The sequence below is a fragment of the Taudactylus pleione genome, unplaced genomic scaffold (genome assembly GCF_031769625.1).
Source record: "Taudactylus pleione unplaced genomic scaffold, aTauple2 ptg000907l, whole genome shotgun sequence".
Lineage (NCBI taxonomy): Eukaryota > Metazoa > Chordata > Amphibia > Anura > Myobatrachidae > Taudactylus > Taudactylus pleione.
In genome coordinates, this window is record NW_028285308.1 from 280001 (window position 1) to 293491 (window position 13491).

At 51.1% G+C, this 13491-nt stretch overlaps 1 protein-coding gene across 10 annotated transcripts in view; it reads left to right on the forward strand.

Annotated features, from left to right (window-relative positions):
• The window catches only part of SCRIB (scribble planar cell polarity protein), a 233147-nt gene that overhangs the window by 148629 nt on the left and 71027 nt on the right, over window positions 1–13491 (forward strand). For 8 of the 10 annotated variants that reach the window (XM_088459378.1, XM_088459384.1, XM_088459385.1 and 5 more), the window contains 10 exons: window positions 940–1020; window positions 2015–2281; window positions 2821–2931; window positions 3039–3215; window positions 3917–4033; window positions 5451–5639; window positions 9087–9206; window positions 9284–9337; window positions 11450–11506; window positions 12629–12718. In XM_088459378.1, coding sequence (XP_088315504.1) covers window positions 940–1020; window positions 2015–2281; window positions 2821–2931; window positions 3039–3215; window positions 3917–4033; window positions 5451–5639; window positions 9087–9206; window positions 9284–9337; window positions 11450–11506; window positions 12629–12718 — 1263 coding nt within the window. The remainder of the gene's footprint in view (window positions 1–939; window positions 1021–2014; window positions 2282–2820; window positions 2932–3038; window positions 3216–3916; window positions 4034–5450; window positions 5640–9086; window positions 9207–9283; window positions 9338–11449; window positions 11507–12628; window positions 12719–13491) is intronic. The other 2 variants (XM_088459379.1, XM_088459381.1) reach the window with 2 other exon arrangements.

The following is a 13491-nucleotide window of genomic DNA, read 5'->3' on the forward strand; positions in this document are numbered from 1 at the left end:
TGACCATTGCCTCAGCTGTGTGATGCCGCGTGATCCTGACCATTGCCTCAGCTGTGTGATGCCGCGTGATCCTGACCATTGCCTCAGCTGTGTGATGTCGCGTGATCCTGACCATTCCGTCAGCTGTGTGATGCCGCGTGATCCTGACCATTCCGTCGGCTGTGTGATGCCGCGTGATCCCGACCATTGCGTCGGCTGTGTGATGCCGCGTGATCCCGACCATTGCGTCGGCTGTGTGATGCCGCGTGATCCTGACCATTGTGTCGGCTGTATGATGCTGTGGTTAGTCTTACTGTCCCCGTTGTGTACACTAAGGGTGGAATTCAATTGTTTGCAGCCACCTACGCGTCCAACTGAGCTATTCAATTGTTTCTCCTGTCGTGCGCGATCAGTTGCCAGTGCCGGCATTTCATCTCTGAAATGTGCGAAGTCTGACCCAAATGGCAACTTTTCGCGATTGAGCACTTTGGTCGGGTGTAGCCATTTTATGCGGCTAAATCCGACCTCATTGGGCGAGATATTCTAATCAATTGAATCTCGCTCCGCGATCTCCTGTCGCTTTAGACAGGAGATCAGGCGCGAGAAAAGAATTGAATTCCACCCTTAGGTTTTAGCTGAACCAGTGTGTCACATCCATTGTGTGCTTCGTGTGTTGCTGCAGAGTCCCTCAGGCAGTGAAAGGGTCTGGGGGCTGAAAATAGCCGCCTCCTGTTATGACACCTGCTCCCTCCACTCCGGTAGTCCTGAGACCTGGGATTGGGGTATTTTGGGAAGGCTGATGACGGAGGCTCCGTCCAGTCTGCAGAACACGAGGCTCAGTATTTGCATGAATACATCTTGTGCGTCCCTGTCTGTGTCACTTTTCTGTGTAATGGGGAAGAGACTGGGGGGCAGAGCGCAGTAATATCGCCCCAGTTAACGGTACCCTTCTAATTCTAGGGTATATTCATCTCACGGATAGCAGAAGGGGGAGCCGCACATCGAGACGGGACCCTTAGGGTTGGAGACCGGGTCATGTCTGTAAGTAGCCTTCGTCTCTGGTTCTCTCCGCCGTGCGATTGTAATAAATGTCTGTCGCGCTGCGTCATTGCTGTGTTCCTCTCTGAGCTGTCGCTCTCAGAATAGCCTCTGACAGATTAGTGCAGTCCTGTAGGAGCCGTGGTACGTTGGGTGACTCGTGTGAGATGGTATTTATGATGGGCATACGTCCCTTGTAGTATAGAAATCACCAGTGAGGGTTCTCCTGCTTCTGTGCAACAGAATCGGGGTTCTGTGCCCCCCCCCCCCCCCCCCCAATTAGAGCAGGCCAGCAGCCAAGGTGGGTTACTCAGCTTGTTTGGGGGGGAGCCAGGATTTTCTGTGTCCATGTGTAGAGAAGCTGGAGTAAAGTACATGTTATCTGTCTGTAGTTGTTGTGGGTCCAGGGAAAGATCATGGCCACTCTCTGAAATGTGATCTGTGCGTGTCCTCTCTAATCCGGCTAACCATCTCTTCCTTCTCCAAGCTTGTCGTCTGTCTTCTGTCTCTTCCTCTGTGACCTGTCCCTACCAACCTAACCTCTAAGCTGATCCCTGTTCTCATGCTCCTATCCGGCTCTCTCTTCTGGTGGTGGGACCCTGTCTCTCGGTGAGGAGTTACCCTGGTTATAACCGGTGGTAAGAGTGGATACTGCCTCGTCAGTGCTGACTTCTGTGTGTGTGCTCCATGCCGCCGGCCTGCAAAGGGCTCTGGCCGGCTTATTGGTCACAACAAGTGGCCGTTAGTCTGCAGGCAACTGTAACGCAGAGGAAAGGAACTGATGTGGGTCAGAATTGTCTTCACACAACACAAGCAGGTCCTAGATGGAGATGTTGGCATTCACCAGCCAACTGGCCAGTGCCGAAATCTGTAGGGATTGTTCCCTCTCTTACTGTATTATAGACTGTGAAGATTATAGGAGGTGGGTAGCGGGCGGTGAATTCATAGGGCTGGCAGGATTGTGCGGTTGACCCTCTGGCTTTGCACGTTGTTCTAGATCAATGGGGTAGACATGACAGAAGCCAGGCATGATCAGGCAGTAGCCCTGCTTACCAGCACTTCCCCCACTATCACTCTGCTGGTGAAGAGAGAGCCACCCCAACCAGGGGCCGGGACAGACCCAAGATCCTCTCCGTCATTGCACAGAGCTCGGCCGCGATCGCCGCCACCCCCAGCAGAGAGTGAGAACGGTGAGGCCGAAGAGGACGCGGGATCTCTGAGGAACCACTGCAGCCAGACAATGGAGGACGAGTTTCCTATTGAGGTGAGGCACAGATGGCTTCCGAGCTCTGGCCTGGAGCTGTGTGCACTGTTCTCTAGGACAGGCTGGACATCACTGAGGTGACACTTCTTCAACCACATTGAACTGGATTAAAACCATAAATAACGGGAACGGAGGGAAGGTCAGTGCCAGGGTTGCACCAGTAGTTCATCAGGGCACAGTCAGCCATAGCGAGTTCCGGCCCGTTGTAGACTAAAGAGCGAGCGCTTGGGTATGAGATCCCGGCTGTCGGAATTCCAACTCCGGCATCCCAACAGTTTTAGGATGCCGACACCTGTTGGTAAATATCTTAACCCTAACCCTCTCCGGCAGATGTGGCTGCAGTCGGGGGGAGGGGGGGTTTAATTTTTTCCATTTGATTTTTTTTGGGGGGGGATACATTTTGGCCTATAAAACCTGCATGTCAGCAGGAGGAGCTCCAGGCCACACGGGTACATAGAGTATAGATGAGCAGATGTCGGCCATGTTTCTTATATAGGACCTGTATCACCGGGAAATGAGCAGTGTTTGTCCTGTTATAGGAGATCTGTCTGGTGAAAGCAGGAGGACCTCTGGGACTCAGCATAGTGGGCGGCAGCGACCACTCCAGTCACCCATTTGGAATCCGTGAACCTGGTGTTTTCATCTCGAAGGTGAGACCTCTGTGTTGTGTATACATCTCCTCAGTGTCTGCTGAAAGCTCTTACTGGGCAGATGCGCCTGGATGTTCTGTGGTAACGGTGCCTCCTCTGCCGCACAGGTGATCCCCCGCGGGGTGGCCGCTCGCAGTGGGCTCCAGGTCGGAGACCGGATTTTAGAGGCGGCTGGAATGGACCTGAGACATGCCACTCACCAGGAAGCTGTGAAAGCTCTGCTCTCCCCGGCTCCGGAGCTCCGCCTGCTGGTGAGGAGAGACCCTCCTCCTCTGGGCATGCAGGTATCGCACTGTACTGTACACATGTTATAGGTGATCATGGGAGGGACACTTGGTGGGTCACATAGAGGCATTACACGGGTAGACACATGTCCAGTCAGGACTGGTATGTGATGGGGTAACACGGAGGGAATCCTCTCCAGACACTGAATAAAGCTGCATGAAGTGACTGGTCAGGTTCTGTGTCCACCACATGTAGCCCCGCCTCATTACAAACACCGCTCCTTCAAAGTCTCAGTTTCCCGCTCTTTTCTAGTCTTCCCAGCAGTTTTCTGTGGTGAAAATGAAGGCAATGTCTGGGAACCAATGTACGGGCCCCCACCTGGCTGCTGCATGGGGCTCCAATACTTGGATGCATCCACTAAGTGCAATTGCCAACAAAATCAGCCATTTTCCAGTATTAGGCCACAACTTTCCTCTCAGAATAATTTAAAGGGCAATAGCCCTCACTCGTACAATATGGAGACTTGTGTTTATAGCAGAAACTAAACATATAGGTATTCAGGTTATTATTAATGTGTGCGGTAACTGTCTGGCCACACCCCCGATGTCATGTCAGCACTCGCGCCCTGATTTTGCTTCATGGTCTGACGTACACTTTGCACCATTGTACTGCTGGATCAGGCGAAAGCGCCACCTTCCGCGCAGTCCCGATAGACACTTCCGGCTTCGTTGCGTCACCGCCATCTGTGTGTCTCCCGCAGGAAATCTGCATTGTGAAGACTCCTGGAGAGAAATTGGGCATCAGTATTCGTGGGGGCGCCAAGGGCCACCCTGGGAACCCTCTAGATCCTACCGATGAGGGAGTTTTTATCTCCAAGGTAAGTGCCCCAAAGACTGTTTGTGCCATGAACGGAGGAAGGGAGGAGCGTTGCGTACACATGACCCTCTAATGTCTGCGCAGCGGTCTATGGACGATACAGAATTGGCCTGAATATGAATGTAATGGCTGGGGTAATATGGCATCTTATCAATAAACATTAAATGACCATGATTGTAAGTGATGTAGTCAGTAGCTCAACGGTCGGGACGCCGGTGCTCAAAATCCTCTGACTGCTGCCATACCGAGGGTAAGTATTAGGGCTAGGGGGAGGGTTAGGCAGTGGGGTTAGGGTTAGGCTGTGGGAAAGGTGGGTTAGAGTTAGGCTGCAGGGGGTGGTCTGCTAGGGTTAGGCTACTTACCTTCAGGCGTCTGTATTCTGACCGCCGGGATCCTGTACCCAACCCGATTGAAACACAGATCATTCACATGAAACATACTGATGTGTCCTTACACATCTGTGCTGCTGTCATGCTAATAAGCCCTTCTCAGTGCGCCAGGTGACATGAGACTCTGCTACCGCCAGGCGTCTTATTTTGCTGAAAATGCGTCTAAGGCGCAGTGTGATGTGACGAGGACGCACCACGAGACTGTGCCGAGTAATGTGCTATGTGAGACTTGCACAGATGCCCTCTTGCATGTTTGCCGGTTGTGCGGGTACACGCGACTCCATAGGATTGCATGGTGCGAACGCAGCGCGTCATGGTGTAGCGTGGTGGCCGAGGCTGATGGCGCGATGCTTGCGCACGTTTGCAGCATGATCGGCAAAGATACAAGAGGACACATCCGTATATCTGTGTGCCACTGAGCCCACTGAGCCCCTGAATCTGTATACACAGTGCGACAATTCCAAATTCTGTTGTGGTTCATATACAGACAAGTGTCTCCTATCACAATCAGCGCAGTCTCCTGGTGCGTCCTTGTTGCATTGTGAATTGGATGCATTTTCGGTGAAAAAAAAAAAAAGACGCTTGACGCTAGCAGAGTAGCACGGGACCTGGCGGCTCACTTGCAGCAGGCATCTCGCGCTGCGTTGGCGTATTGAGGCTAGATGTATGAGGTGATGTAACATCTGTAAGTGTAAATTGTTTCTCTTTATGTCATTCAATGTAACGGACGGTGATAAATATGAATAGTGACACGGGGCTGTAGGTGATGGAGGAGAGAGATTATATGGGGACTTTGCTAGTAATCTGGGCGCAGAGAGGAAATGGTAACTTGTATGGTTCCTACCAGTCCATTATTTCTCATTCAGTACTTTCCCACCATAATGTCCTCCGTGTGTAGACCGCAGTAAAATCGGTAATAAGAAGTATGTATGTATGCATGTAGGTAGGTTCCATGTCTCACATAACACGAAACCCCCCTGAGTGCAGCCTCCATCCATCCAATGCGTTCATCCTGTCTCCCTCTCCCAGGTCAGCTCCTCCGGGGCGGCCGCCCGTGACGGCCGGCTGAGGGTCGGCATGCGGATCCTGGAGGTGAATCAGCAGAGCTTGCTGGGTATGACTCACACGGAGGCGGTGCAAGCTCTGCGAGGGGTGGGTGACACCCTCCTCATCCTGGTGTGTGATGGATTCGATCCGTTGTCCTCCGCTTCCATAGAGGTGAGATGTGATATGCCCCTCCCCCTCTATCTGGTAACTCCGCCTCCAGCTTACGGTACCTGCCTGACGCCAGGAATTACTCTGGAAAGTGGGGTGGGTGGGTGGTCACAGAAGAGGGCACTTTGTGCAGAGTGTAAGAACTGCAGTTTATTCTGACTAGGACGTTTCCATCGATTACTCTGGGACAGATGTGTGAAGCTCTGTGAAGTGATAACTGACCAACCAATCGGCTCCCAGCTATCATTTTTCAAAGCCTGTAACATGACGGTTAGGAGCTGAGTGGCTGGTAGTTTATCACTCTCCACAGTATCACTACCCAGAGCGTCATACATCTGCCCCTCTGATTGGTCCAGTAACGTTCTACACTCTCACCTTATAACATTGCAGCTAGTTCTCTCCTCCTTCTGGGTGACTCTGCCAACCATGGTGGTATAGAGGCCGCTGTGAGGAGCTGGCACATCAGTTAATCTCGTTTGCTAATAAACCCTCCACCCCAACATCACAGGAGGCACGAAGGAGCCAATCGGAATTAGATGTAAATGTTGCTCCCTAGGAGCTGGGCAGTAGTTTTTGTGTGTGCAGGAGCCGCCTTGTAAGTTTGATTTTATTGCATGTTCGTTTCCTTTTTGGTTTGCAGAGTTCTCTCTGTGTGATCCCTCTCACTGCCATTGTGACAGGCTTGCAGTGGTCTTCCCCCTCTGTGGTCGTGTCCTGCATGCTGGACCTCCGTGCGCCATGGTGAAGGCTGGTGGGGCACCTACCATGGCCTGGCATGGGCTAACTTGTGTCCAGTCGACAGCTATCGGGCCATTCCTGGTCGGTGCCCTTGGGGTGGAGTTTTCCATGTTACTCCTCCTGGGGCTTTTTCCCACCAGCCATATCCCACAGGGACGCTTCAGGGGATGATTACTGCTGTGCTACACACCCTAGTTTAGCTGCCAGGAAGGGACTTTCTTCCTTTCCTCGAGCTGCCCACCCCCTGCAGTATTAATGCTGAGCACTTGCTGGGTAGTGGGTTTCTTTTCTCCTGCAGGGACTCTGCCTTGTTGCCTGGGTATTTGAGTCTGTCTGTTGCTGTTTATTAACTTTTTGCAACATCTTGTTTCAACCTCACAGTGCTGTCCCCATCCCTTCATCACCAGATCCACTGTCACAACAGGACACACAGGGTTGTTCGTGGACCCCCCCTGAGTCTGTGCAGAAGAATATGGCCATAGTGGATTATTTGCTGGGCAGACTGTATGAGGCAACGCTCGCTTGCTAATTGCCTCCAGAAGTGTCGGGGGAAGCTCCGCATTTGGCTTTCCAAGGAAAGTCTGATTGGACCTCTCTGGTGGGGAAGGGTGAGGAGGATCCTGAGGGCTGGGAGGACGTCTCTCCCAGGATGTCAGACGGTGAGTTTAGTAATCTGTCAGGCTTTGAACTTTGAGGACTCAGTGGATCCTGTTGTTCCCACGGTGTCTCTGCTTAAAATAACTAAAAAGCAGACTGTGCATCATCTGTTTCCCAGATGTCAGAAACCGTTAACGCATCCTGAGACCATTCATGTGTGGGGTTGCTTCTCAGCCAAGGGAGTGGTCTCACTCACAATTTTGCCTAAGAACACAGCCATGAATAAAGAATGGTACCAAAACATCTTCCTAGAGCAACTTCTCCCAACCATCCAAGAACAGTTTGGTGAGGAACAATGCCTTTTCCAGCATGATGGAGCACCTTGCCATAGGGCAAAAGTGATAACTAAGTGGCTCGGGGAGCAAAACATCAACATTTTGGGTCCATGGCCGGGAAACTCCTCAGACCTTAATCCCATTGAGAACTTGTGGTCAATCCTCAAGAGGCGGGTGGACTAACAAAAACCCACAAATTCTGACAAACTTCAAGCATTGATTAGGCAAGAATGGGCGGCCATCAGTCAGTATGTGGCCCAGAAGTTGAGTGACAGCATGCCAGGGCGAATTGCAGAGGTCTTAGGACCGATGGTTGGAGATATCGGCTGGGGCCGATGGTTGTAGTTAGGAACAAGCCTCAGTGGATAACCCAGACTGGAGCACAGATGGAATGGAGACTTGTAACTTTAAACTGGAATCACACGGACTGGAACCGTTCAGATACAGAGTACCTGGGATCTCAGCACGGAGCTGTAACTTCAGCAAAAGCGACATTGTACTGGCAAATGGAATTTATAGGGGTGGATCTCCTGGGATTGGATGCTGCGATCAGATGGTCTGGGAGCAGCACTCTGAGTGGTGGAGGAGAGTCAGGTGACTGAATCCAACATGGCTGCGCCCATACAGAGTTTTGGAGGGTACTCAGGTGTGCAGCCTGGGTGCTAGCATGCTGAGTAACACACTGAGAGCACACAGCAGGAACCGTGTGGACAGACCTCATAGCCAGCTGGATGCGATGTGCAGTGCAGGCGGACCTCTGCGTCATCCGGGAGTGGTGTGCGGTCACAGCGCGAGCTGGAACAACACCGCCGACGTAAAACACAGGTGAATATGGGAAAAATGAGTCAGGATCGTGACGGGCACCAATGAGGTAGGTGTCCCAGCATCAAGCCTGCCAACGAGCGGTCATCCCCACCTAGGCAAGTTTGTGGTATCAGCCCATCTACTTAGATTTCAGGATTAGTGACAACCTCTTCGGTTCGGTGTGTAGATGTCCTAGGAAGAGGCTGCACCTGCAGGACCTCCACCCTGGGCTTCCAATGGGCCATTCAGTTGTTACTGTGATCAGGAGTTATAGCCCATGAAGGCCTCAGGTTTTTATTCCACTGTGTTTTCGACTCAGAAACCGCACTTGTGTTTGCCGCCAGTTCTAAGCCTCAAGTCTCTGACTGTGCACCTGTGAGTCCCCACATTCCGGGTAGAGTCCCTCCGTTCCATCAGCAATGCCGAGGAGCAAGATGGATTTCTCGCATCCATCAAGGATGTTTACTTGCTCAGCCCCAGCGGGTAGAGACACCAGTTGTGGACAGAACGTTATGGTCACAGCTGTGACTAAGCCCCCCTAGACAAGCTTTGCAATGTTCCCATGGTCGGGAGTGTACCCACATAGGACGATAAAGAAAAGTAGGCTTTAGGCGCTCGCTGCTAAATCTGTTCCTGAGTCCATTTGGGGGACACCAGGCTCCCACCATGTGTTGTGCACTCGGAGTGTGGCTCTTAGTGTATACGGTCCTATTGGTTGATTCTTAATGGCTCCTTTGGGGCTGATGAGATGCAGAATGGAGGGCTTAGGAGCAATCAAGATAAGATTAATGTGCCAGCGCCTCACAGCGCCCCCTACACCCCCCCATGGTTACCAGTGTCCCCCACAGATGGGGTTACAAATTCAGTGACTGGGTAGTTTTCACAGTAAGGTCTGTGTGTGTCGCCCTCTAGTTGTAGAGCAAGGTACAACACGTAGAGCCTCACATCTGACGTCTCCTGTTGTTTCCATCTCCAGGCCTCTCCTGGTGTGATCGCCAACCCCTTTGCTGCCGGCCTCGGTAGGAAGAACAGTATGGAGAGCATCTCCTCCATAGACAGAGATCTGAGCCCAGAGGAGACGGAACGACTGCAGAAGGTGAGTTTGGGGTAAGACGGGTGGTAACTGTACATACGCTGTCTGTGACCAATGGTGACGGCCTCTTCCTCTGGCAGGAGATGGAGACGGTTCGGGAGGTGAAATGGGAGAAGGAGGACGTGGAGAAAGTGGTGAGAGAATCATTGAACAGCTCATCTCATCATGTAGCACAGAGGTTCCCAAACTCTGTCCTCACGGCACCATAACAGTGCAGGTTTTAAGGATATCCATGCTGGACCACAGGTGACTTAATTAGTACCTCAGTCAATTAGATTTAACCACCTGTGCAATCATGGCTATCTCTAACACCTGGACTGTTGGGGTGACTTGAGGACCGCGTTTAGGAACCTCTGATGTAGCAGCAGCTTATATAGTGACCTATCATCACCCACCACAGATAAATGGGTCTGTTATATAGAGACTTAGGGAAGTTTCCATCATTGCGCATTTCACATCGCTCATTAACCGCAAACTCTTGGCACCTTTTAGTTCTTTATTTTTCTCTTTCCTCATCCTTCCTGCTGTTCTATAACGGTCATCCCCAAATTCCTGCCGAACTTTCTATTCCCAAGGGCCATCACCCCCCCAAATTCCTGCCGAACTATCTATTCCTAAGGGCCATCACCCCCCCAAATTCCTGCTGCGGTAATATATATTCTTAAGGGCCACCGCCCCCAAATTCCTACTGAGGTAATATATATTCCTAAGGTCTATCACCCCCCCCAAATTCCTGCTGCGGTAATATATATATTCCTAAGGGCCACCGCCCCCAAATTCCTGCTGCGGTAATATATATTCTTAAGGGCCACCGCCCCCAAATTCCTGCTGCGGTAATATATATTCCTAAGGGCCACCGCCCCCAAATTCCTGCTGCGGTAATATATATTCTTAAGGGCCACCGCCCCCAAATTCCTGCTGCGGTAATATATATTCTTAAGGGCCACCGCCCCCAAATTCCTGCTGCGGTAATATATATTCCTAAGCGCCACCGCCCCCAAATTCTTGCTGCGGTAATATATATTCCTAAGGGCTATCATCCCCCCCCCCCCAAATTCCTGCTGCGGTAATATATATTCCTAAGGGCTATCACCCCCCCCCCCCCCCCAAATTCCTGCTGCGGTAATATATATTCCTAAGGGCTATCACCCCCCCCCCCCCCAAAATTCCTGCTGCGGTAATATATATATTCCTAAGCGCCACCGCCCCCAAATTCCTGCTGCGGTAATATATATTCCTAAGGGCCCACCGCCCCCAAATTCCTGCTGCGGTAATATATATTCCTAAGGGCCCACCGCCCCCAAATTCCTGCTGCGGTAATATATATTCCTAAGGGCCCACCGCCTCCAAATTCCTGCTGCGGTAATATATATTCCTAAGGGCCCACCGCCCCCAAATTCCTGCTGCGGTAATATATATTCCTAAGGGCTATCGGCCCACCCCAAATTACTGCTGCACTATATTTTCCTAAGGACGATCAACCCCCAAATTCCTGCCATACTTCGCTACACCACCAGCTTTCCCAATTTTTTTTTCTTTTACTTTTTACCTGTGAGCAGCCTTGTTGTCATTTTCTTATAACTTTATGTGGAAGTTACAGAGGTCACATCCACCCCCCCGATCCAGTCTTCTTGCCCCCAGCTGCCCACGTTTTCTCTTCCTCATCTTCCAGCTCACTGAATGTTTCACTTCTTGTTTCTTTCCCGGGCTCCTTCCAGCTTCATGTTTTACTTTGCACCTAACCTTCTCCCATTGGTCCCCCCCGTTCTCCCATCTTTCTCGCACTCCCATGTCATCCGGGTCCCATCCCGTACACTCTGAAGCGCTCTGCGGCCTATCCATCCCCTGCCTCCCTCTGTAAGCATTCCCTTTCCTGTCTCCTGACTCTTCTCCTGTCTCTGTGCGTGGCTTCAGCTCCTGTTGCTTGCTCTGACTCTTCTCCTGTCTCTGTGCGTGACTTCGGCTCCTGTGGCTTGCTCTGACTCTTCTCCTGTCTCTGTGCGTGGCTTCGGCTCCTGTGGCTTGCTCTGACTCTTCTCCTGTCTCTGTGCGTGGCTTCGGCTCCTGTGGCTTGCTCTGACTCTTCTCCTGTCTCTGTGCGTGGCTTCGGCTCCTGTGGCTTGCTCTGACTCTTCTCCTGTCTCTGTGCGTGGCTTCGGCTCCTGTGGCTTGCTCTGACTCTTCTCCTGTCTCTGTGCGTGGCTTCGGCTCCTGTGGCTTGCTCTGACTATCCTGTCTCTCTGAAGGAGAACATGCGTAGACAGCGGGAGGAGGCTACGAGGCTCCTCGAAGAAGAGACAAAGGTGAGGAACCGCCTAGTCACCGGTAACTGTGGTAATTTCACTGGTCGGAAGACTGTATTAAAGGACCAGCAAACTCAAAATGCAAATAGCCTTATATAAAAATGACATTGGTAATCATCAGTAAGAGTTTCCATACATAGAACTCGAGTCAGCTGTCTAATGATGTAAGATATGGATAATAGACCAATGTATCTGCTTAGATTGCAGGAGGTAATGTATCTGGCAACATATTAGACGTCAGAAGTTAATCTGGCCATGTGGGTCTGACGTGATTAGGGAAATATGCCCCCTCTCCTCAGTTCTGTAGGTGCGAGTTGTCTCTCTTTAACATTCTCCAGCATTTAGTGTGAATACGCCCCCTGCAGGGGAACGACGGATGTGCACTGTGGTGACCATTATATTACTTTTATTTTATTATTATTATTACATTTTATTTATAGGACGCCACAAGTGGTCCGCAGCGCCGTACACAGAACATTACATTACAATACAGTAACCATATTATAAACAGAATACAAGTAACAATTAGCAACACAATTCTCCATACACAGTACAGCTGGGAAGGTGAAGGCTGTCATAGAAGTGCTAGAGAAGAGGCTGTGAGACAGTGGGGAGGAGGACCCTGCTCCTAGGAGCTTACAATCCATTTGAAATAATGAAGTAAGACCTGAAGGTTTTCTGCTCACTGTTACTCATCTGCACTGAGCTAAAATGAGAATAGATTTAATTATTTATTGTCCGTAGACGTAATGGTACAGAACTCTTCCCCGCTATCCACCCCCTGTAATAAAACCTGCTCATACGGTGTAAGACGGGCAGAGGATACAGGATACTTATGTGGCACAGGAGTTACGTGAATAATCTCATTAATGTTCTTTTTTAAACTCTTGCCCAGTAAATGTGTACAAGTAAATGTGCATTGCTTCTCCAGCAGGAATGTGTCTGTATATGTGTTTTATCTGTCATACACTGTATAGAAATGGGAATCCCAGATACGTCACATCTGATATGGGGGTCCCGGGGGTCCCTTGAGGCTGAATCGCCCTCTATGGGCACCGGTCTGTGCAGGATCCTTCCCTTTGTCTCCTCACCGGTGTTTAATGATCTTCTCTGTACTTTCAGGAATATGATACTACTACTACTGAGCCCCTGAAACTAGACTACAAGACCCTGGCAGCGCTCCCCAGCAGTGGCCTACCCAAAGGGAACAGAGTGAGTGGGCAGGGGGCACCGCACAACACGTGAAAGTGATTTATTCCTGTCCTATGTACACCGGGTATCTTACTGCGGTTATTGACGGGCGCAATGTTTGGGAAAGTCCTGCCGCTTAAAATGTGGGGAATGGTCCTTTCATCTGTGATCACAAGGGGGTAATTGTGAGCCAGTTTCTGACATGGAGTGGCGCGGTGCCGGTAGACGGACGGTATGTGGCAATACACTGGTACAGTTAAGCGCTGCGATGTGACTTCATCAGGATGGTCTCATTAGCCATGTCCTGACGTGGACATGACACCTAAACAGTATTAGTATTAGGGACACGCAATGTGAACGTCTGAGCTAGTGATGTGCGCAGATATTGGGTCCCATGTGGGATAGACTGATGACTTTGGGGTCTCAGTGGGACCTTGCGGCTCTTTGGGACATGTCAGGGCGAGTCAGCCATTTTGGATGTGGCAGGACCAGGCGGGTCTAAGTAAATTTGTATGGATTATAACCTGTAGCACAGTCAGAAATCCTGATGTTCCCACCTGCACCAAACCACTGTGACGTTAGTTACTGTTCCCCGTGGGCACTTGGGGTGGGGGGATGGGCTGTGTGTTCCCTGTGGGCACTTGGGGTGGGGGGATGGGCTGTGTGTTCCCCGTGGGCACTTGGGGTGGGGAGATGGGCTGTGGGCACTTGGGATGGAGGGATGGGCTGTGTGCTCCCTGTGGGCACTTGGGGTGGGAGGGGGGTGGGCTGTGTGTTCCCCGTGGGCACTTGGG